The 22,336-nt window shown below is 40.2% G+C and overlaps 1 protein-coding gene across 40 annotated transcripts in view; it reads left to right on the forward strand.

Annotated features, from left to right (window-relative positions):
* heph (polypyrimidine tract-binding protein 1 heph) overlaps positions 1-16,980 on the forward strand; it is a 503,533-nt gene extending 486,553 nt beyond the window's left edge. For all 40 annotated transcript variants that reach the window (XM_071687661.1, XM_071687698.1, XM_071687719.1 and 37 more), the window contains 3 exons: positions 1,533-1,654; positions 11,953-12,016; positions 13,127-16,980. In XM_071687661.1, coding sequence (XP_071543762.1) covers positions 1,533-1,654; positions 11,953-12,016; positions 13,127-13,195 — 255 coding nt within the window. In that variant the 3' untranslated portion in view covers positions 13,196-16,980. The remainder of the gene's footprint in view (positions 1-1,532; positions 1,655-11,952; positions 12,017-13,126) is intronic.
* The last annotated feature ends 5,356 nt before the right edge of the window (positions 16,981-22,336 follow it).

Genomic DNA, 22,336 nt, shown 5'->3' on the forward strand with positions numbered 1-22,336 from the left:
TTTTTTTTTTATCTCATTTGTCTCCTTAATCATATGTACACATCAGCTTCATATTTCCAAACCATTTCAGCACACCTTTTCCTATTGTAGTACTTAGCTCACAACCACACCTTTCACTTACATCCTCTCTCCTTTTATGAGCAACACTCCTAACATCATATGTAGTGCTGAGGTATGCCTTGTACAACACATCCACCCTCTTCTGTATCTGTACTTCGGTATTTAGGGCCTAGAACACACCCATTCAGCACCATTGGGACAACTAAACCAACAGGCTTACACATCTATACCCTCTCAGTTGCTGACCTTTCTTGTCTCACATTCCTAACTACACTCAATACCTCCTCTCACCCCTTCCCCCCACCCACCAAATGGCTCACTTCAGCTCACGTAATTCCATTTGTTGCTATGTCTTCTCCCAGATGTCTGAAACACTTTATGTGCTCCTAGTTCTCTCCATTCAGACTCGCTTCAACACACCTTTCTCTTTTATTCATGTTTGCTCACAGCATCCTCCTTTTGCATACACTTCCAAAATAATAGACCACAAGCTTAGGCAGTTTCTCGCACAATTTACTGTTAGTGTTGTTTCGACAGCAAACAGTAACTGACTCTTCCTCTAGATCCCCTTACACCTGACAGACTTGACATATCCCTCTCCCCAAAACCTTTGTATTCATTTCCCTTACCCCCCATCCTCAAAAACATTAAACAGGTACTGAAGAATCTTGTGCCTCTGCCACAGGTCCACCTTGGCGTGGTCATGGAATCGCTCTCCATCCCATTTTCCAACTTTTTCACATCCTTAAATTCTCTTGATAAAAACTTCTCATTGCTCTCTCTAATAACTCTCCCCCACACCATGTATTTGTTATAATTCCCACAAAACATACCTGTCAACCCTATCATTGGTTTTCTCCTATCTATATGTTTATCCCTCTTGTGCCTATTCGGTGTTTCCTCAATCATTGAGGTAGTGCCAGGAACAGATGAAGAGAAAGCCTTATATGCTCCCATCCATTCTCAGGCTGTCATGTGTGATGCACTGAAACCACAGCCCACTATCCTCATCCAGGCCCCACAAATCTTTCTATGGTTTCCCATAGCTGCTTCGAAGGTGTACCCTGGCTCGGTCCCTTGACAGCATGTCACCTCTTCTTAGGCCACATCACTCAAATTCACCCTTATCTTGTGCACGCCATCACCTGCTTGCATGTTCAGGCCCCAAACAGTTCCTTCATATCCATTTAGGTCTACCCCTCTTGTTCTCTCCACTTGCGACACATATGTCTCATCTTTGTCATTCTCTCCTTACTCATTCTTTCCATGTCACCGAATCATTTTGGCACACCCTTTTCAGCTCTCTCCACCATACTCTTCTTATAATCGCACATCTATTGATAGTTTGTAAAATTACATTTGTATATTCAGTATTTGAGCCTGTTTGTCTTACAGCTTTTTCACAGGTTTATATATTCATGAAAACTTTTCCTGTGGTATTAGTTTCATTTTTTCTATTATTTTTTCTTCAGAATATCTACCCCCCAAGTGCTACATTGCATCTGTCCAACATCCCACCAACTGTTGATGAGGAACAAATTAAAGATGCCTTCACTCATGCTGGCGCTTCCGTTAAGGCATTCAAGTTCTTCCCGTAAGTTGCTATTGAGTAGAAATCTTTTATTTAGGTGTGAGATGCATTAAAAATGTTTTGGTAATGTGTTTCCAACCTCCTTTTCCATGTTGGATCTGTCACAGATTATGTATATGTACGTTTATCCTTGAGAGTTTGTAATACATTCCCTAATTCCAGAGTGTGGCAATTGCCACACTCTTGCCTAGCTGTATGCAAAGGAAACTTCATAATATAAATACATCTCTATTGCAAATGATGACGATTGATATTGTTATTCTTGACTGTTTCAGCATCTTGTCAATGAATTTCTTTTTTTTAAGAGAAATTACCAAAACAATATGAAATATTGAAATATGAACAAGGTTACAGGGGCTTATAAGAATAAAAATTTGGAGTTGCTTCAGCAGTGTGTTTGATTGGGATGAGCGATTAGGAAAGGATTAACTTAGTAGAGAGAAAGAGAGTAGACACATCAGGAGAGAGAGTTGAATTATTAGGAGATTAGATGATTGTAAAGTTAAAGAATAGAAACTCTGCAAAGAAATACCAGGAGAAAGAGGTGGAACAAATTGATATGAAAAGAAATGCAACTGGTGACCGTTTTTATTGCATAGTAATCATGGAAGTGGAAGTGTCATAGGGTGGGGAGGGGTGAAGGTTCTGGTAGCAATGAAGAATGTGGGGAAAGATAATTTTGTCTTGGAGAGTGAAAATGGGTATGTTTGAAGGAATAGTAGTGGTTGTGAGGCATGGGCTATGAGGGTTGTACGGAGGAGGGTGGATGTATTGGGAATGAGGTAGCTTGATAGAGTGAATAATGAAAGGGTAATAGAGATGTCCAGAAATAAAAGGATGTTGTTGAGAGAGGAGAAGAGGGTGCATTGGAATGGTTTGGACATATTTATTTATTATACTGTGTCGCTGTCTCCCGCATTAGCGAGGTAGAGCAAGGAAACAGATGAAAGAATGGCCCAACCCACCCACATAAGCATGTATATACATACATGTCCACACACGCATATATACGTACCTATACATCTCCATGTATACATATATACACAAATGTACATAATTTATACTGTCTGCCCTTATTCCCATCACCACCCCACCACACATGAAATGAAAACCCCCTCCCCCCCACACGTGCACGAGGTAGCGCTAGGAAAAGACAACAAAGACCACATTCGTTCACGCTCGGTCTCTAGCTGTCATGTATAATGCACCGAAACCACACCTCCCTTTCCACATCCAGGCCCCACAGAACTTTCCATGGGTTACCACAAACACTTCACATCCCCTGTTTTAATCCATTGACAGCACGTTGACCCCGGTATACCACATCGTTCTAATTCACTCCATTCCTTGCACGCCTTTCACCCTCCTGCATGTTCAGGCCCCGATCACTCAAAATATTTTTCACTCCATCTTTCCACCTCCAATTTGGTCTCCCACTTCTCTTTCCCTCCACCTCTGATACTTATATCCTCTTTGTCAGTTTTTCCTCACTCATTCTCTCCATGTGACCAAACCATTTCAAAACACCCTCTTGTGCTCTCTCAACCACACACTTTTTATTATTACACATCTCTCTTACCCTTTCATTTCTTACTCGATCAAACCACCTCACACCATATATTGTCCTCAAACATCTCATTTCCAGCACATCCACCTTCCTCCGCACAACTTTATCTATAACCCATGGCTCGGAACCATATAACATTTTTGGATCCACTATTCCTTCAAATATATCCATTTTTGCTTTCCAAGATAATGTTCGCAACTTCCACACATTCTTCAACACTCCCAGAACTTTTGCCCCTTCCCCCACTCTATGATTCACTTCCTCTTCCATGTTTCCATCCGCTGCCAAATCCACTCCCAGATATCTAAAACACTTCACTTCCTCCAGTTTTTCACCATTCAGACTTACCTCCCAATTAACTTGTCCCTCAACCCTACTGTACCTAATATCCTTGCTCTTATTCCCATTTACTTTCAGCTTTCTTCTTTCACACACTTTACCAAACTCCGCCACCAGCTCCAGTTTTCCACCCGAATCAGCCACCAGCGCTGTATCATCAGTGACAACAACTGCATACTTGCTCCTCTTTCCAAAATTCTTGCATTCACCCCCCTAACAACCCCATCCATAAACAAATTAAACACCCATGGAGACATCACACACCCCTGCTGCAAACCAACATTCACTGAGAACCAATCACTTTCCTCTCTTCCTACACGTACACATGCCTTACATCCTCGATAAAAACTTTTCACTGCTTCTAACAACTTACCTCCCACACCATATATTCTTAATACCTTCCACAGAGCATGTCTATCAATTCTATATGCCTTCTCCAGATCAATAAATGCTACATACAAATCCATTTGCTTTTCTAAGTATTTCTCACATACATTCTTCAAAGCATACACCTGATGCACACATCCTCTTCCACTTCCGAAACCACTACTCTTCCCCAATCTGATGCTCTGTACACGCCTTCACCCTTTCAATCAATACCCTCCCATATAATTTCCCAGGAATACTCAACAAACTCATACCTCTGTGATTTGAGCACACACTTTTATCCTCTTTGCCTTTGTACAGTGGCACTATGCAAGCATTCCGCCAGTCCTCAGGCACCTCACCATGAATCATACATACATTAAATAACCTTACCCACCAGTCAACGACACAGTCACCCCCTTTTTTGATAAATTCCACTGCAGTACCATCCAAACCCACTGCCTTGCCGGCTTTCATTTTCCGCAAAGCTTTTACTACCTCTTCTCTGTTTACCAAATCATTCTCCCTAACCCTCTCACTTTGCACATTGTTTGGACATATGGAGAGAAAGAATGAGGAAAGATTGACAAAGAGGATATATGTGTCAGAAGTGAAGGGAACAAGGAGAAGTGGGAGACCAAATTGGAGGTGGAAGGATGGCGTGTAAAAGATTTTGTGCAATCGGAGCCTGACCATGTAGGAGGGTGAGAGTTGTGCAAGGAATAGAGTGAATTCGAACAATGTGGTATACTGGGGTTGACGTGCTGTTAATGGACTGAACCAGGGCTTGTGAAACATCTGGGATAAACCATGGAAAGATCTGTGGTTCCTGGATGTGGATAAAGAGTTGTGGTTTCAGAGACTGAGTGTGAATGAATGTGACCTTTTTTTGTCTGTTTTCTTGGCATTACCTTGCTGATGCAGCGGGTGGCAATGGCGTTTGCTGTGTGGTGAGGTGGGCCAGGAATGGATGAAGGGAAATTAGTATGAATATGTTCATGTGTATATATATGTCACAGATTATGTATGTGTACATTTATGTACAATTATCCTTGAGAGTTTGTCACACATTCCCAAATCCAGAGTGTGGCAGTTGCCAGTTATGTCTCTTAATTGCCAGGCAGTATGCAAAGAAGACTTCATAATATAGAATAATATAAATCTATCTGTTTGCAAATAATGAGGGTTTATATTGTTATTCTTGACTGTTACAGCATCATGTCAATTAATTATTATAGTTTTTCCAAAAGAAGGAACAGAGAATTGGGCCCAGTCCTCTGTTCTTAACGCTACCTCGCTAATGCGGGAAATGGCGAATAGTTTGAAAGAAAGAAAGAAAGTTCTTTTAATACATCCTTACATTATAAGCTTCCATGTCTGCACTACGCTTTTTTCCCCACACGCTATGCACTGAAAGTTTGTGTCTCCACTTAAACTTGCAAATAGTCATAGTCTACCCTTAATTCTTTATGAAAAACTTTGGCCTGCTTGATAAGCATCTCCCCAGAAAGGCTTACACCTTAATTACATGGGAGCTAAACACTTTTAAGTGCACTCTCTGTTTCTGTACTCTTGGCTTTGTACAAATTTTTCTGAAACAAACTTTTTTGGCATTCATTTTCTGCAAAAAAATGTAAATATATGAAACTAACAGGACTGTTAATAGAGATAGGTAGTAAGTTTGAGGAAAGGAACTTGGATGTTTTGGCTCTGAGTGAAACGAAGCTCAAGGGTAAAGGGAAGAGTGGTTTGGGAATGTCTTAGGAGTAAAGTCAGGGGTTAGTGAGAGGACAAGAGGAAGGGAAGGAGTAGCACTATTCCTGAAACAGGAGTGGTGGGAGTATGTGATAGAGTGTAAGAAAGCAAACTCTAGATTGATGTGGGTAAAACTGAAAGTTGATGGAGAGAGATGGGTGATTATTGGTGCATATGCACCTGGGCATGAGAAGAAAGATCATGAGGCAAGTGTTTTGGGAACAGCTGAGTGAGTGTGTTAGTAGTTTTGATGCACAAGACCGGGTTATAGTGATGGGTGATTTGAATGCAAAGGTGAGTAATGTGGCAGTTGAGGGAATAATTGGTGTACATGGGGTGTTCAGTGTTGTAAATGGAAATGGTGAAGAGCTTGTAGATTTATGTGCTGAAAAAGGACTGGTAATTGGGAATACCTGGTTTAAAAAGAGATATACGTAAATATACGTATGTGAGTAGGAGAGATGGCCAGAGAGTGTAATTAGATTACGTGTTAATTGATAGGCATGCGAAAGAGAGACTTTTGGATGTTAATTTGCTGAGAGGTGCAACTGGAGGGATGTCTGATCATTATCTTGTGGAGGCGAAGGTGAAGATTTGTAGAGGTTTTCAGAAAAGAGAGACTGTTGGGGTGAAAAGAGTGGTGAGAGTAAGTAAGCTTGGGAAGGAGACTTGTGTGAGGAAGTACCAGGAGAGACTGAGTACAGAATGGAAAAAGGTGAGAACAAAGGACATAAGGGGAGTGGGGAAGGAATGGGATGTATTTAGGGAAGCAGTGATGGCTTGCGCAAAAGATGCTTGTGGCATGAGAAGCGTGGGAGGTAGGCAGATTAGAAAGGGTAGTGAGTGGTGGGATGAAGTAAAGATTATTAGTAAAAGAGAAGAGAGAGGCATTTGGACGAATTTTGCAGGGAAATAAGGCAAATGAGTGGGAGATTTATAAAAGAAAGATGCAGGAGGTTAAGAGAAATGCGCAAGAGGTGAAAAAGAGGGCAAATGAGAGTTGGGGTGAGAGAGTATCATTAGATTTTAGGGAGAATAAAAAGATGTTTTGGAAGGAAGTAAATAAAGTGCTTAAGATAAGGGAGCAAATGGGAACTTCAGTGAAGAGGGCTAATGGGGAGGTGATAACTAGTAGTGGTGATGTGAGAAGGAGATGAGTGAGTATTTTGAACGTGTGTTGAATGTGTTTGATTAGAGTGGCAGATATAGGGTGTTTTGGTTGAGATGGTGTGCAAAGTGAGAGGGTTTGGGAAAATTATTTGTTAAACAGAGAAAGGTAGTAAATGCTTTGCGTAAGATGAAATCCGGCAAGGGAGTGGGTTTGGATGGTATTGCAGTGGAATGTATTAAAAAAGGGGGTGACTGTATTGTTGACTGGTTGGTAAGGTTATTTAATGTATGTATGACTCATGGTGAGGTGCCTGAGGATTGACGGAATGCTTGCATAGTGCCATTGTACAAAGGCAAAGGGGATAAAAGTGAGTGTTCAAATTACAGAGGTATAAGTTTGTTGAGTATTCCTGGTAAATTATATGGGAGGGTATTGATTGAGAGGGTGAAGGCATGTACAGAGCATCAGATTGGGGAAGAGCAGTGTGGTTTCTGAAGTGGTAGAGGATGTGTGGATCAGGAGTTTGCTTTGAAGAATGTATGTGAGAAATACTTAGAAAAGCAAATGGATTTGTATGTAGCATTTATGGATCTGGAGAAGGCATATGATAGAATTGATAGATATGCTCTGTGGAAGGTTTTAAGAATATATGTTGTGGGAGGCAAGTTGTTAGAAGCAGTGAAAAGTTTTTATCGAGGATGTAAGGCATGTGTATGTGTAGGAAGAGAGGAAAGTGTTTGGTTCTCAGTGAATGTAGGTTTGCGGCAGGGGTGTGTGATGTCTCCATGGTTGTTTGATTTATGGATGGGGTTGTTTGGGAGGTGAATGCAAGAGTTTTGGAAAGGGGCAAGTATGTAGTCAGTTGTGGATGAGAGAGCTTGGAAAGGGAGTCACTTGTTGTTCACTGATGATACAGCGCTGGTGGCTGATTCATGTGAGAAACTGCAGAAGCTTGTGACTGAGTTTGGTAAAGTGTGTGAAAGAAGAAAGTTGAGAGTAAATGTGAATAAGAGGAAGGTTATTAGGTACAGTAGGGTTGAGGGACATGTCAATTTGGAGGTAAGTTTGAATGGAGAATAACTGGAGGAAATGAAGTATTTTAGATATCTGGGAGTGGATTTAGCAGCAGATGGAACCATGGAAGCGGAAGTGAATCATAGGGTGGGGGAGGGGGTGAAAATTCTGGGAGCATTGAAGAATGTTTGGAAGTCGAGAACATTATCTCGGAAAGCAAAAATGGCTATGTTTGAAAGAATAGTGGTTCCAGCAATGTTATATGGTTGCAAGTCGTGGGCTATGGATAGAGGTGTGCGCAGGAGGGTGGATGTGCTGGAAATGAGATGTTTGAGGACAATATGTAGTATGAGGTGGTTTGATCGAGTAAGTAATAATAGGGTAAGAGAGATGTGTGGTAATAAAATGAGTGTGGTTGAGAGAGCAGAAGAGGGTGTTTTGAAGTGGTTTGGTCACATGGAGAGAATGAGTGAGGTAAGATTGACCAAGAGGATATAAGTGTCAGAGGTGGAGGTAACGAGAAGTGGAAGACCAAATTGGAGGTGGAAAGACGGAGTGAAAAAGATTTTGAGTGATTGGGGCCTGAACATGCAGGAGGGTAAAAGGCGTCAAGGAATAGAGTGAATTGGAACGATATGGTATACTGGGGTTGACGTGCTGTCAATGGATTGAACCAGGGCATGTGAAGCATCTGGGGTAAACCATGAAAAGTTCTGTGGAGCCTGGATGTGGAAAGGGAGCTGTGGTTTCGGTGCATTATTACATGACAGCTAGAGAGTGAGTGTGAACGAATGTGGCCTTTGTTGTCTTTTCCTAGCGCTGCCTCGCGCACATGAAGGGGGAGGGGCTTGTTACATCACGTGTGGCGTGGTGGCAGTGGGAATGAATAAAGGCAGGCAGTATGAATTATGAACATGTGTATATATGTATATGTCTGTGTGTGTGTATATATATGTATACGTTGAGATGTATAGGTGTGTATATTTGCGTGTGTTGACGTGTATGTATATACATGTGTATGTGGGTGGGTTGGGCCATTCTTTTGTCTGTTTCCTTGCGCTACCTTGCTAATGCAGGAGACAAGTGATAAAGGAAAATAGAAAAAAAAAATTAAACAGGACTGTTAGATCATCTGCAGCGTAAACGGATTTTGGCACCCTAGTGCTGCTAACAGCACCGCCTCGATGGCAGATCCACAAACTAATGGTGACAGATTCAAAATGTGTTGGACCATGGATACATATAAACATACATATGCATACGCATACTCGGACATATAAATTTATACACGTGTACTTGCTAGTCTTCATCCATTCCTTTCGCCACCCTGCCCCACTGGAAACAGCATCACTATCCCATGCTTCACCGAGGTAGTGCCATGAAAACTGACAAAAAAGGCCACGTTTATTCATGCCCAGTCTCTAGCTGTCATGTGTAATGCACCAAAATCGAAGCTCTCTTTCAACATCCAGGCCCAACAACCTTTCCATGGTTTACCCCAGATGTTTCACATGCCTTGGTTCAGTCCATTGACAGCACATCGACCCTGGTATACTACGTCATTCCTATTCTCTCTATTCCTTAAATGCCTCTCGCCCTCCTGTATGTTCAGGCCCTGATGGCTCAAAATTTTTTCACCATCCTTCCACCTCCAATTTGGTCTTCCGCTTCTCCTTGCTCCCTCCACCTCTGAAGCCTATATCATTATGAACATTTTCTCACTCTTTCTCTCCATATGTCCGAACCATTTCAACACACTCACTTCTTCCTTCTCAAACACATACTTTTTATTTCTACACATCTCTCTTACCCTTTCATACTTGATCAAACTCCTCACATGGCATTTTGTCCTCAAAAATTTCATATCCAACACATCCACCATCCTCCTTACAACCCTATCTATGTCTCATGCATGATCTCACAACCATATGATATTGCTGGATTTTCTATTACATTAAACATACCTTTTTATTACCACACATCTCTCTTACCCTTTCGTTACTTACTCGGTCAAACTACCTCACACCACATATTGTCCTCAAACATCTCATTTCCAACACATCCACCCTCCTCTGCACAACTCAATCTAATCTATAGCCCACGCCTCGCAACCCTATAACATTTTTGGGGCCACTATTCCTTCAAACATGCACATTTTTGCTTTCCGCAATAATGTTCTTGCCTTCCACACATTTTTCAACACTCCCAGAACTTTCGCCCCCTCCCCCACCCTATGACTCGCTTCCACTTTCATGGTTCTATCCACTGCCAAATCTACTTCCAGATATCTAAAGCACTTGAACTTCCAGTTTTCTCCATTCAAACGCACCTCCCAATTGACTTGTCCCTCAACCCTACTGTACCTAATAACTTTGCTCCTGTTCACATTTACTCTCAGCTTTCTTCTTTCACACACTTTACCAAACTCAGTCACCAGCTTCTGCAGTTTCTTTCCCGATTCAGCCACCAGCATTGTATCATCAGTGAACAACAAGTGACTCACTTCCCAAGCCCTCTCATCCACAACCAACTGCATACTTGCCCCTCTCTCCAAAACTCTTGGTTTCACCTCTCTAACAACCCCATCCATTAACAAATTAAATAACCTTGGAGACACCACGCACCCCTGCCACAAATCGACATTCACTGATAAGCAATCACTTTTCCCTCTTCCTACTTGTACACATGCCTTACTCCCTCGATAAAAACTTTTCCTTGCTTCTAGCAACATGCCTCACACACCATATATTCTTAATACCTTCTGCGGAGCATCTCTTATCTTATTACATTCCTTCTCCAGATCCATAAATGCTACTTACAAATCCATTTGCTTTTCTAAGTATTTCTTATACATGTTTCAAAGCAAACACCTGATCCATACATCCTCTACCACTTATGAAATATATTTATTCATTATGCTTAGTCGCTGTCTCTCACGTTAGCAAGGTAGTGCAAGGAAACAGACAAAAGAATGTTCCAACCCACCCACATACACTTGTATATACATAAACGCCCACATATGGACATATACATACATACCTATACATAAACATATATACACATGTACATATCCATACTTACTGCCTTCATCTATTCCTGTCACCACCCTGCCATACATGAAATAGCAAAGTATAATAAATGAATATATTATTGAATATATTATACATGTTTTCAAATTTCATTATACCTTCTGCATCAACCATCTCCTTACGCATTCTTTTCTATTATCCGCCACTCTTATACTACAATTGTACTCTTACATTATTTTTCAAAAATATTTTGCTTAATTTCATGTTATTATTCTCTAGTTCTATCCCCACATATCTTTTGGTGAGTATTATGTACTAGTTCTGCCTCATAATATTTCATAATAGGTAGGTAATGTCTTTTCTTTGGTCTTTTTTTCACCTCCCTGATTTGTATTTAGACCTGCATGCGTGAGTTTTTCAGAAAGGTAATCAGAATTGCTGTCAAATTTGTTTATTTTATATGTGGCATTTACAGTGTAGGTAGATTAAATCTTGCAATACAAAAAAGTTATGCAAGTAGCAGGAAGCCACAAAGCACATATGAAGTCATCAACAAGACTTTTGTCTCAACATTTGTGAGCTGAATTTTCCCTCCAGCATTTGAAAGTACTTGCACTTCCTCTACAGATTAGAGGCATGTGTAAATGCTTGAAGTCACCACAAGCTCAAACTAGCATGAAGTACAAACATGACTTCTGTAGCCAGAGATAACCAAGGTCAAAAGACACCACATGCTTACCCCTCCTAACTGCTATATGAACAAATTAGATTAAATGGATTCCAGATGATAAAAACAGCCATCTATTATATGTACATATCTCATGACCTTGAAAAGTAATTTGTATATGATTAGAGAAAGACTGAAGCACAGGGAATTATACTAAAGGGAGAAAAAGTTATTGATTCACATTCAGATTAAATGGCAGCTATGTTGAAATACTGGACTGGTTTATTGGCTTATTAGCATTGGTAAAGATCTTTGATCGGTGGTAGATGACCTATTAGAAGTTCATCCTGAAATTATCAAGTTGAAATAGAATTTCAGTTTATCTTCATTAAACTTTCATATTTTAATGTATAGTCTTTGTCCAACATTAGTCATTTTTCTTTTTATTTCCAGTAAAGACAGGAAGATGGCCCTGATTCAGCTGGGTTCTGTAGAGGAAGCCATTGCTGCACTCATTGTAAGTATTATGTACCCATATGTCTCAGTACTTCTTAGTTAACAAGTCCAACTTGTTCATTTTGTTTCCCATGTCCATTTGTTAGTGGTGGTGGAGAGAGTGTTCCAATGATATTGGGGTTGCATCGTGTTGCACTACATTGTATTGGTAGATAGCAACTTCAAACTCTCTCTGGTAGGATAGAAATTGATAAATTTGAAGGTATAGTAGTCCCAGTAAAGTTATGTAGATGTGAGGCCTGGGCTATAGATTGTGTTGGCAATGAGTTGAAGACGACACACTTATGTTGTGAGAAGGATTGATCGAGTATGTGATGACAGGGTAAGAGAGAGAGGTATGGTAATAGGTTGGTTAAGCAAACTAAGAGGGTGTGCTGAAATGGTTTGAGCACGCGTAGAGAAGTGAGGAGAGCTTGACAAAAGAGGATATACTGTGTCAGAAAAGGAGACAAGGAAAAGGGGGAAACTAATTGGAGGTGGAATGATAGAGTGAAACATATTTTGAGTGCTTTGGGCCTGAAGGTTCAGGAGGGCAAAATCCAGGAATGGGATAAAGTGCATTGGATTAATGTGGTATTCATGGAGTGTTGTGGTATCAGTGAACTGAATTAGGGCGTATGAAGCTGCTGGGAAAAATCATGGAAAGGTTTGTGGGGCCTGATTTTGGTTTGGTGGGAGTTGTGGTTTCATTGCACTGCATTTAGACAGCTAGAGAATGGATGAGAGTGAATGAAGCATTTTATTCATGTGTCCCTGATGCTACCTCACTGAGGCGGGAAATGGCAAACTAGTATAAAAAGAATACATACTCGTAAGTACTACTGGACTCTGATTGCATGAGGTTACACCTCAAAGAACTCGCTTCATAGGTTTCCACGTTTTCCTCAAAAATGAAATCATACATCCTTGGGTTTCAGGAGCCACCAGAAAGAGGTTCTCAGAAAGAAGTCGTAAGGTATTTTTGAATACATATGCTTTCATGAGTGTACATTTGAGACATACAATGATGCAAGTATATACGTACTTGTGGGCCAGTGTTGACTTTAGATTGTCAAATGATGTTTTCATAGGAGCTGATATATTCCTAAGTGGGTGTGTCTTTATTTTGCAGAAAATGCACAACTTCCAGCTGAGCGACTCTTCTCACCTACGTGTGAGCTTCAGCAAGAGCACCATCTAGATGGCCCAACCACCACTGCAGGTTGAGGGGTATCACACCTTGGGATCAAATGCCTGCAGGAACTAAACATCCCAGGGCCAATTAAACCCTGAGAAACAATCCTAAGGAAGAAGGATCCCAGGGCTACATTATCCCACTAGCCGGCCATATGGATGGAACCGGCATTTTTTTTACCTTAGGGCATGGCATTTTTATTAATATAATTATACCTAGCTTAACCAAATGTGTTACACTATAAGGAGGCAGGACCTAGAAATATTTACGTACAAGTGAGAGAGATGATAAATGAGCTGAATTCAGGAAGATACAATTTAACCAATGGAACTCAATTTGGAGTTTATTTTTATTTTTTGTACCCATGCATGGTTTGGGTATTTTGGTGACCAATACCTATTTACATTTTGCTACAAGTAAATTCTGCCGGACAGCCTGAATGTCTTTTGTATGTAAGGTGAAGGTTTACAGAGTATTAGGGGTGATCTTGCCCCAGTTGCGGGTGAGAGTAGACCTCTGGTACTAGTATTATTGCAGTGGTTCCTCGTGCTCTCTGAGATTGCCAAGGACTTAGTGTTAAAACCTCAGCTAGCATGAGCCAGAATTGATTCTTTTTAAACATGGTAGCTCTTTTTATTTTAAGTGTTTTGCAAGTGATACATGTTAGAGCTAGATTGTGTAAGAATAATTGAAATTAGGGGAGAAGAGATGAGGCTAAATTCTCATTGATGAAAAGTAGCCACTCAAATTATCACAATTCATATTTTCGGACAAAATGGAGGACCTATTATAGAAGTGTTAATATGGTAATTTATCTCACAATGTCAGTGTTATGAAAGCATATATTTTTGCATTTTTGACGTCTCCAAAGTGTTAACTGATATCAATCCTTTTCATGATCAACTCTTCCGTCTGGGATTTTTCTCTTGATCATTCCAACTTTGATGAAAAAGTCTTCTTTACCATTTGCTCGATGATTCCAGTGTTTGTAGGGTAGGCAGACAGGGGCTGTGGTTGTTGTGCCCAGTTTTAATACAAGCAGTGACTGGAACAGCTAATGCCAATAATTGTCCTCCTGTACCTTAAGCAGCGTGTGGAATTGGCAGTTTGTGGTTGTAATGAACAGTAGTGGGTCATTCAGTCCCATATGAGGGCAACCAGAGGAGACTGCAGCTGTAGCCATGAGTATAGGTGGCTTGGTGTAGGCTACTTACAAGGTTACCTGTGGGGTTCATCCACAGGCTGCCCATAGGTATTTCGAAGGTATATCTAAATTGTGTGTAGGTTTACCTTGTGTTAACCTGTTGACAACTGTGTGTTGACTCTTAGGCTTGCCTGAGGTAGCACGTTAGCTAGGGGCAGTGAGCGGACTGTACCTGAGCGGGCTCCTCCCCCACCCCTCTCTGCCACCTGGCCAGTCAGTGGGTGGGCTCTCCCCCCCCCATGTCGTGGCATTCATTAATTGTTGTTCAGTGTATGTAGCCAATAGGAAATTTGATTAGCTTTTATTAATGATGATATACAAAGTATTATTTGTTATTTATCTGAAAATTACCTAAAAAAAAAAAAATGCAAGAAGCACAAAGGTTGAGCCATGCACCCAGGAAGTTGGCAGTGTCTCATAGCTGGTTGCTGGAGGGCAAGGCAGTGCACTATAGCATTCCCATCATCATCACTTGCTAACCATCAGCTTCCCATCACCCCCATGCCAGGAGGGGGGAGGGGGTTCCCTTTCTCCCTTTATGCCCACATTGTGAGACATTCTTATAATGTCATTTTTTTCCTTCTTTTAGTGTCTCTCCTGGAAGTGTCACACAACAGTATTTCTACAGGGCTTTAAATTAGCAAAAGCAAGTGCCCCTGCCCCCCCCGTCAACCCAACACTAGTGTCCCATCTGTCTGAAACTTGCGACAAGACAATCCCAGAAAAAACTTCTTAGGCATCTAGTGTGGTACACGAGGTCTGCACAGTTACTCGAGACCCTGACACGAGTTATTGACTTTTAACTCTGGGCAAGTATGCCAAGTAGTGTAGTTTGAAGTACTGTATTTTTTGTAAAGCTGATTAGGAGCTTGGGTGAGGTGTGCTCCAATAAGATCAGTGAGTAGCACCAGATAAACTGCTAAATTGGACCACACTGGGAAGGCTAGTAAACACTAATTTGCACATATCAGTTTCAGAGACTATTTTTGTACAACTGTGGTGCCTTTCTATGTGATATTCACAGTGTGGCACACGTCGGTCATTGGTCAGTTCAGACATACTTTACTGATGTGGTAGCGTGAGGAAAACTTTACTGATGTGGTAGCGTGAGGAAAATGTTGTACCCTGTACTCTCTGCCTAGACCTGCTGCGTCCTTGTATTCACTAATTCGACCTACTCCAACTTCCTTGGGTGCAGTCAAGCAACTATTTTTACATCTACATGTGTAGAACTTGTATTTCCTGTTTAAATCACGTGTATGTCATGATGATGAAAGTAAAAGAATGTCATCTTCTTTCTCCATTTTAGAAGATTCAATCTAGCTGATGGTCTCTTTCTCAAGTTATACTCAAGGGTCTCACTGGTTCATGCTAATACAATTTCCCTTTGAGGCGGCATCTTGCCCTACATCAGCCCTCTTTCTGAGACCATCGCAAAGGCCACAGCCCAGTTGATCTGTTACACTAATGAGGGTTATCCCGCCTGCACATGCACTTTCCAAAATAGCCGCTGACACGACATCCGCTGAGCTGTTTCAAATGTTCACTGAAACACTTGAGAAAAAGGCCTAGAAGTTTTGTGCCTCATACTTGTATTTGGAGGGAACAAAGTACCTTTACATTACTCTTCTAATATTGTAATATTTCTTAGAAGTGTGTAATTTTCTCTTTTCCCACTGCTTTGATGTAACCGACTTGTATACTTAACTTCTCTTGCAATTGTATCATTGATTATCATTCAGATGTGCTCCCCAGGTTTTGCCCAGCTTGTGCATTTATAATTGACTATTACTGACAATTAGCACAAATTCAACTCACTCATAAATTCTAAAAGCATAGTTTAGAAATTTCAGGACAGTTTAATGGTTAACAAATTCAGTAAGTGAATTCACATTTCGCAGTAGGGCTTCAACCTGGTGCCACCCCCGCGTGACATCTACTGAAACAACAGATGCAATCCCATGTCTGGGAAGCGGACTTTTTTAAAACTCTGGAGGGATCACCATCGCCAGAAAGACAGCTGAGTTGTGCCTTGACCAGCTTTGCATCATCTTTTTACTTGTCAGTGCTCGCTCGCTCGCTCACCAGACCCACCTCTCCTTCACCTCCTGGCTGTCAGGGCGTAAATTACAAAACAGTGCATCCTTAAAATTGAAGAGTGCTGCGTAGCACTACAAAACACTTACCCAGAACAGATTAGGTATAGCCCAGAACAGATCAGGCCATGTAAAGGGAGGGGTAGGCACAGCTAAGGGTAGGGTGCTAGACCAACTCTCCTATTGCACCTTCTTTAGTAAGGCCCACAATAACTTCATGTATTAACCTGTATTCTTGAAATCCAAATGGTTTTAAATTAATTGTTTTTATTGTGAATGTGGAAATGATGAGTGTTCATGAATATTTTCTGCATCTTATTCCAGGATGATATGAAACTGTCTATTTTGTGTTGACATTGCTAGCTCCATTATGGACTGTCATGGTATTAGGCCGACAGACACCATATTTGTCTATGTGGATGGATCTGAGCAACATGAGCCAGGTACTGTGTTTAAGCATTATCATTTTGTAATAAATATGTATTTCGATAGATTTGCATATCACTATGTCCTTCTAGTAGGGAGGGCAAAAAGCCGCCGCCCTCCATGTGAGGTCTGTGCGATGGTGTTCTTTAGGAGTTGCAAGTTGTGGTTGCACCTCCAGGAGTGTGCATCACTCTTAATGGTTGACCCATTGTTTGTGTATAGGTTAGAGGCTGTTTTGTAAGGTCAGGATTATAAACACTAACGCCTGCTACTCTGCTGCTACTGCTGCTGTTTTCTCTCTCTCTCCCCCTCTCTCTAGCCCTCGAGTTATTACTGTAAATCTCTTCCTCTTTCCACAACATTCAAACTTTGGCTGTTATTTATTTTGGAAGAGATCTTGATATATTCTGAAGAATACCTCTTACTATTACTGTTGCTCTATTAATGTGTTTAGAGCTATTGGTACCTCATCTTTTCAGCCCCTGGAAATCCTGCTCTCTTCTCTCTCTCTTCTCTCAACATTAATGCTAGGTCATTTTGGGTCATGCTGGGCCACTAACCTTGTTCTGATCTTTTCTTACTTTTCTTGTTTATGCAATGTATATCTTTGTTTTGTTCTCAAGTTGTCATGTTTTGCTGTACTGGAGTTGTTCCTTGGTTTAGGAGTGAGTTTGAATGATGCACCCAATATCATGACATCTTGAGAAATGTTTTAGGAAGTTAGCTTCAGGTTATTGCCTGATTATTTTAGTTTTTTAAGAACCATGTTTTACTTTTTTTCTTTGTTTTTCCTTCACTTAAACTTTATTTTATGAATCTGTATACTTTTTTTGGCAACACCTCTGGCCAGTTGTTGGCTGAGATTTTGTAGTCATTGTGCCGAGGGTTGCCAAGTTAGTTTCCTAGTGTCACCTGGCCATGTCTCTAGAACACTAGCCACTATCCTGCCTCCTGTACCAGCCGTATCTACTACCACTTGATCTTGCATACGTTTCTCTATATGTGTTTGTAAATGTACCACTCTCGTGTACTACTACTTGATGTGTTAGTCATATCACTGTTCCATTCTATTACTACTACTTACTACTACTCAGCTGTATTTGTATTTCATTGTAGAGGTGCTTGGTTGACCACATAAAGCCTACATATCTACTCTGATTCTTGTTCTTTTTTCCACCCTTCCTTCAGACACCAACTTCAGTGCCCATCTGCTCTCTCAATGATAACCATGAGTCTCCCTACTCCATAGCCTCACAATATTAGTGGTAGAAGTGTGGTATATCAAATATTGTGAGGACACCATTGACACATTTTTATTACTATCACCTCTGCTGCTTATTTTGAGCTCTCTAAAATGGAGTCTTCTTACATGCACTTTACTCCAAAAGATGCTAAGATTACATCACTTGATTTCTGGTCCAGTCTTTTCATATGAATTTCTTTCAAGGTGATTGGCTGACTTGTGCTAAGATTTAATGTTCCTTGCAATCACTTTTTGAAATTGTAAATTTGTGTATCTTAAAGGAGTTACAAGAGAAAGGCATGACATGAACATGAGTGATACTCTCAGGTATACAAGTCAATGATGTTAAAGTGAATCAAGAATGCACAGAAAATCCATTTTCATATACCTCCCAGAATTATATAAAAGTAAGTGTTGACTGAAATGAACATGGGTAACTGAATCTGATTTAACTATTTTGTTGAAAAATATACTAGCAGTTTCCAGCTAATGGATATTGAAGCATTGAAAAACTAGTACTTAAAGTGAAACAAAAGATGGATAGTACAAACAAGTGTAATAGCTTGGATACAGCTGTTTAGCAAGCTTATTGTATTCATGAATTAGATAACCACTGAGGCTCCAGGTATTTTTGACAAAGAACATTGAAAGTGATTTTTTCCAGTGAAGAAGCAGAATCCCACAAGTGTTCTCAAGCATTGATGGAGTGAAATGGTAAAAGTGAATTTTGTCAGACTTCCAGAATTTTCATCAGCTGTAGGTGATTTCTCTCATTTTGCATTGATGTAGAAAAAAAGTCTACCACTGTAATAGATCTGCAATTTATTATATTTTCAATTTTCATGTGATGAAGGCTTTATGTTATTTGGGGCTTGAATAAGAGAGAGAGAGAGAGAGAGAGAGAGAGTAGGATTCATGTGGTAAATTGGGTTGGAGCTCTGTCAGTGCACTGAATGACATAAGTAGTCTAGATAGAGTAATTTGAAGAAATTTATGGTACTTGGCTTCAGATACAAGGTATTGATTTTGATGTGTGCATGTCAGGCCATTTTTTTGTTCCCATTACTACCTCTTTTGAGACGAGAAAGACATAAAATGATTGTCACTTAATTTCAAGGTGTCGTATGCTAATTGCTGCATTGTGTAATAAAGGGTTGTTAGATTCCTGACAAAAGGAGCATTTTGGCATCTTGAAAGTTAGAGGATGACTGGACAAGAAGTTTGTTTGGAAGACTTATACATGTATGAGATATACTGGGGGACGATGATGAACTGTACATCGCATTTATGGTTCTAGAAAGATCTTGTAATAGGAGTGAAAGAGAGGCCTTGTAGCAGGTGCTAGGAATATATTGGTTAAAGATGATTGTCAATGATTTTTGATGTATTGTTTTTGATTTGTTTATGGACAGGTTTGTGAGTGATGAGAATGCAAGTTTCTTAGAGCAGGGGACATCTCTACAGCATCCTGGGAATTTTTTTTTTAGGGAGGCAGGCATGGAAGGGGAATCAGTAGCTGTTTGTAGATGGGTTTTCTGGTGTAGAGAAACCTAATAAGCTGATGATAAAGTTTAGGAAAGTATGAAACGAGAAAATGAAAATGTGAAGAGAATCAAGGCAATTAGTTGTAACATAGAGGTGAAATAGGATGGAATGAAATTAAATGTGAATGGGGAGGAAAGTGAGTATTTTAGGTACCAAGGAGTGGAATTGGCAGCGAATGGAACCATGAGTCATGGAGTGGTAGAGGGGGTATGTCCTTTGATACATTGTGTCTGTGGAAGTGTTAGTCATTGTAAAGATAGGTACTTTGAAGATAAAGCATTCCTGATACTGGGGTATAGAAGATTCTTGGAACCAGAATGTAAGAGGATTGACTTAAATTTAAAAGTAAAATTCAAGTCCATGCAGTGTAATGTGGGTTGGATTGTGTAAGGCATTAGTTTCCAATCTTTTTTCCGCTGATGGCACCTTAAAATGATATATCTTATTTGTGCACCCATTTTCAATTTTCAGTTTATTTGTCTCAAGAACACATACTGAAGGCTCCAAGAGTTCAATTATGGGATAAAATTGAATCTGTAGGGACCAAGTTTAAGCAAAGTAATTATTTTCATAAGATACTTTCTTTGAATTACAACTTCAATAAAAAGATTTACAACTGAAAAATTTTAAATTTTTTACATTATGAATGCTGGCAATACTATTATATACCATTTTTGAATTAATGCCTCAGAAAGAAGTGAAAACACACTGACAAATTGGTTGTGTATTTGACTGTAAATGAAGAAACTACCGTAAAGCTGGTGCTGTTATATTCCACAGGCTTTATGTATAGGATGATAGGTATTAGTATGACTTTCTGTATGTACCAGGATACAAGAATTAACTTGAAGAAAATACATTTCTGTTAATAATTATACATGAATTATTATGCTAAGACAGTCAGTGCAGGGCTCAAGAGTTAAGACACATTTGTGGCACCCCTGGGCAGTGCCAGTAGCACCCTTGAAAAACTGTTTGGACAGCTCAGAGTGAGAGAGGGGGGTGGTCATTAGTGCTCTATGATGTGACCAGGGTGTGCTGAAATGGTTTTGATGCTTGGACAGGATTAGCAAAAAGGACAGGCTAACAAGATCTGCATGTCGGAAGTGGAAGGGAAAGACCATAAAAGACTTGGAAAGATGCTGTAGGGTGTTGTGGCCTAAACATTCGAGGGGGGGGGGGGTTAAAAGAGGTGTGTTGTTATGAAGACAATTGGATTGGTACGGTGACGCTTGACCAAGGCATCAGGAACATATGGAATTATTCATATAATGAGGATTGTAGTTGTTATGCTTTAGAAAGGGGTGACAGTTTTTTATTGGTTTGGATGTTCATTGTATGTTTGAAGCAGTAAGGAGAAGGGTGTGTAGTTTTGGGTAAAAGTGGCTGTACTTATGAAGTTGTATAGGATAGTGGAGGTAGAGTACACAGTGCATTAGATTGGTTAGAAATGACATGATTTCAGGAGTAGTAGATGATGTGTGGATCAGGTGTTTGCTTTGAAGAGTTTAAGTGAGGAATAATTGAACAGGTTTATTTATGTCATATATGGATCAGGAGAAAGTGTATGATATGGTTGATAGAGATGCATTGTAGAAGGTTGCAAGTATATAGTGTTGGAGGAAAGCTGTTTGAAGCACTAAGGAGAAGGGTGTGTAGTTTTGGGTAAAATTGGGTCTTTAGCAGGTGTTTGTGATGTCAGCATGGCTGCTAGAATTGTTTATATATAGTGTGGTAAGGAAGTTGAATGATGAATAGGCCTTGGAGAGAGGTGTAGGTTCAGGAGGAGAGTCTGTTGATATTTGTAGTTGATGCTGTTCTGGGGGCAGAAGGGAGTGAGGGTCTTGTTTCATTGTTTCAATGTGTTTGTGAAAGTTTGTGAAAAGTTGAGTGAATATGAATAAAAGTAAGGTCAGTAAGCTAGTAGGGAATAGAGACAGTTTGTTGGAGTTTGTTTTAAAAGAGAGAACTTAAAGTGAAATATTTTATGTACTTGTGAGTTGGAACCATGGGCACTGAAGTGAGCCATAGGAAAGACGAAGGGTGTAGATGCATGTAGGAATATGTGGAAACAAAGAAGTTACGCTGTAGTCCTGACTGTGTTGTATGGATTTGAGATATGAACCTTAAGATAACAGAGGACAGAAGAGAATTATGTGTTGAAAATGAAATTTGTAAGGGCAATATTTGGTCTGAGTAGGGCTGATAAAGAAATAAAGGGTGAGAGAGGGAGGGGAGTGTGCTGTTATGTTGGATATGAGAGACGTGAAGAGGATGTGGTGTGTTAAAATGGTTTGGACACACGGAAAGGTAGAATCAGAGGTAGAAAGTAAGGAAAAGTGGGAATCTAAGGAGGATGTGAAAGGATTCAATGAAAAATTTTGTGTTCGGTTTCTGAACATGCAGAGGGGTGTGAGGCATGCAAAGGAAAAAGTGGTGTAGTTTACAGTTGACTGAAACAGCGGAAACCACAGAAAGGTCTATAGGAACTTTATCTAGAGAGGGCTAGAGAGTGTACTTGAGCGACTGAGATCAATTCTTGTTCCTGGTTCTGGCTTGCTAATGGGGTAAGCTGTTAACAGGAATGAGTGAAAATGTATTTTGATGTTATATTTATGTATGTATGTTTGGTT

The sequence above is a fragment of the Panulirus ornatus genome, chromosome 3 (assembly GCF_036320965.1).
Source record: "Panulirus ornatus isolate Po-2019 chromosome 3, ASM3632096v1, whole genome shotgun sequence".
Lineage (NCBI taxonomy): Eukaryota > Metazoa > Arthropoda > Malacostraca > Decapoda > Palinuridae > Panulirus > Panulirus ornatus.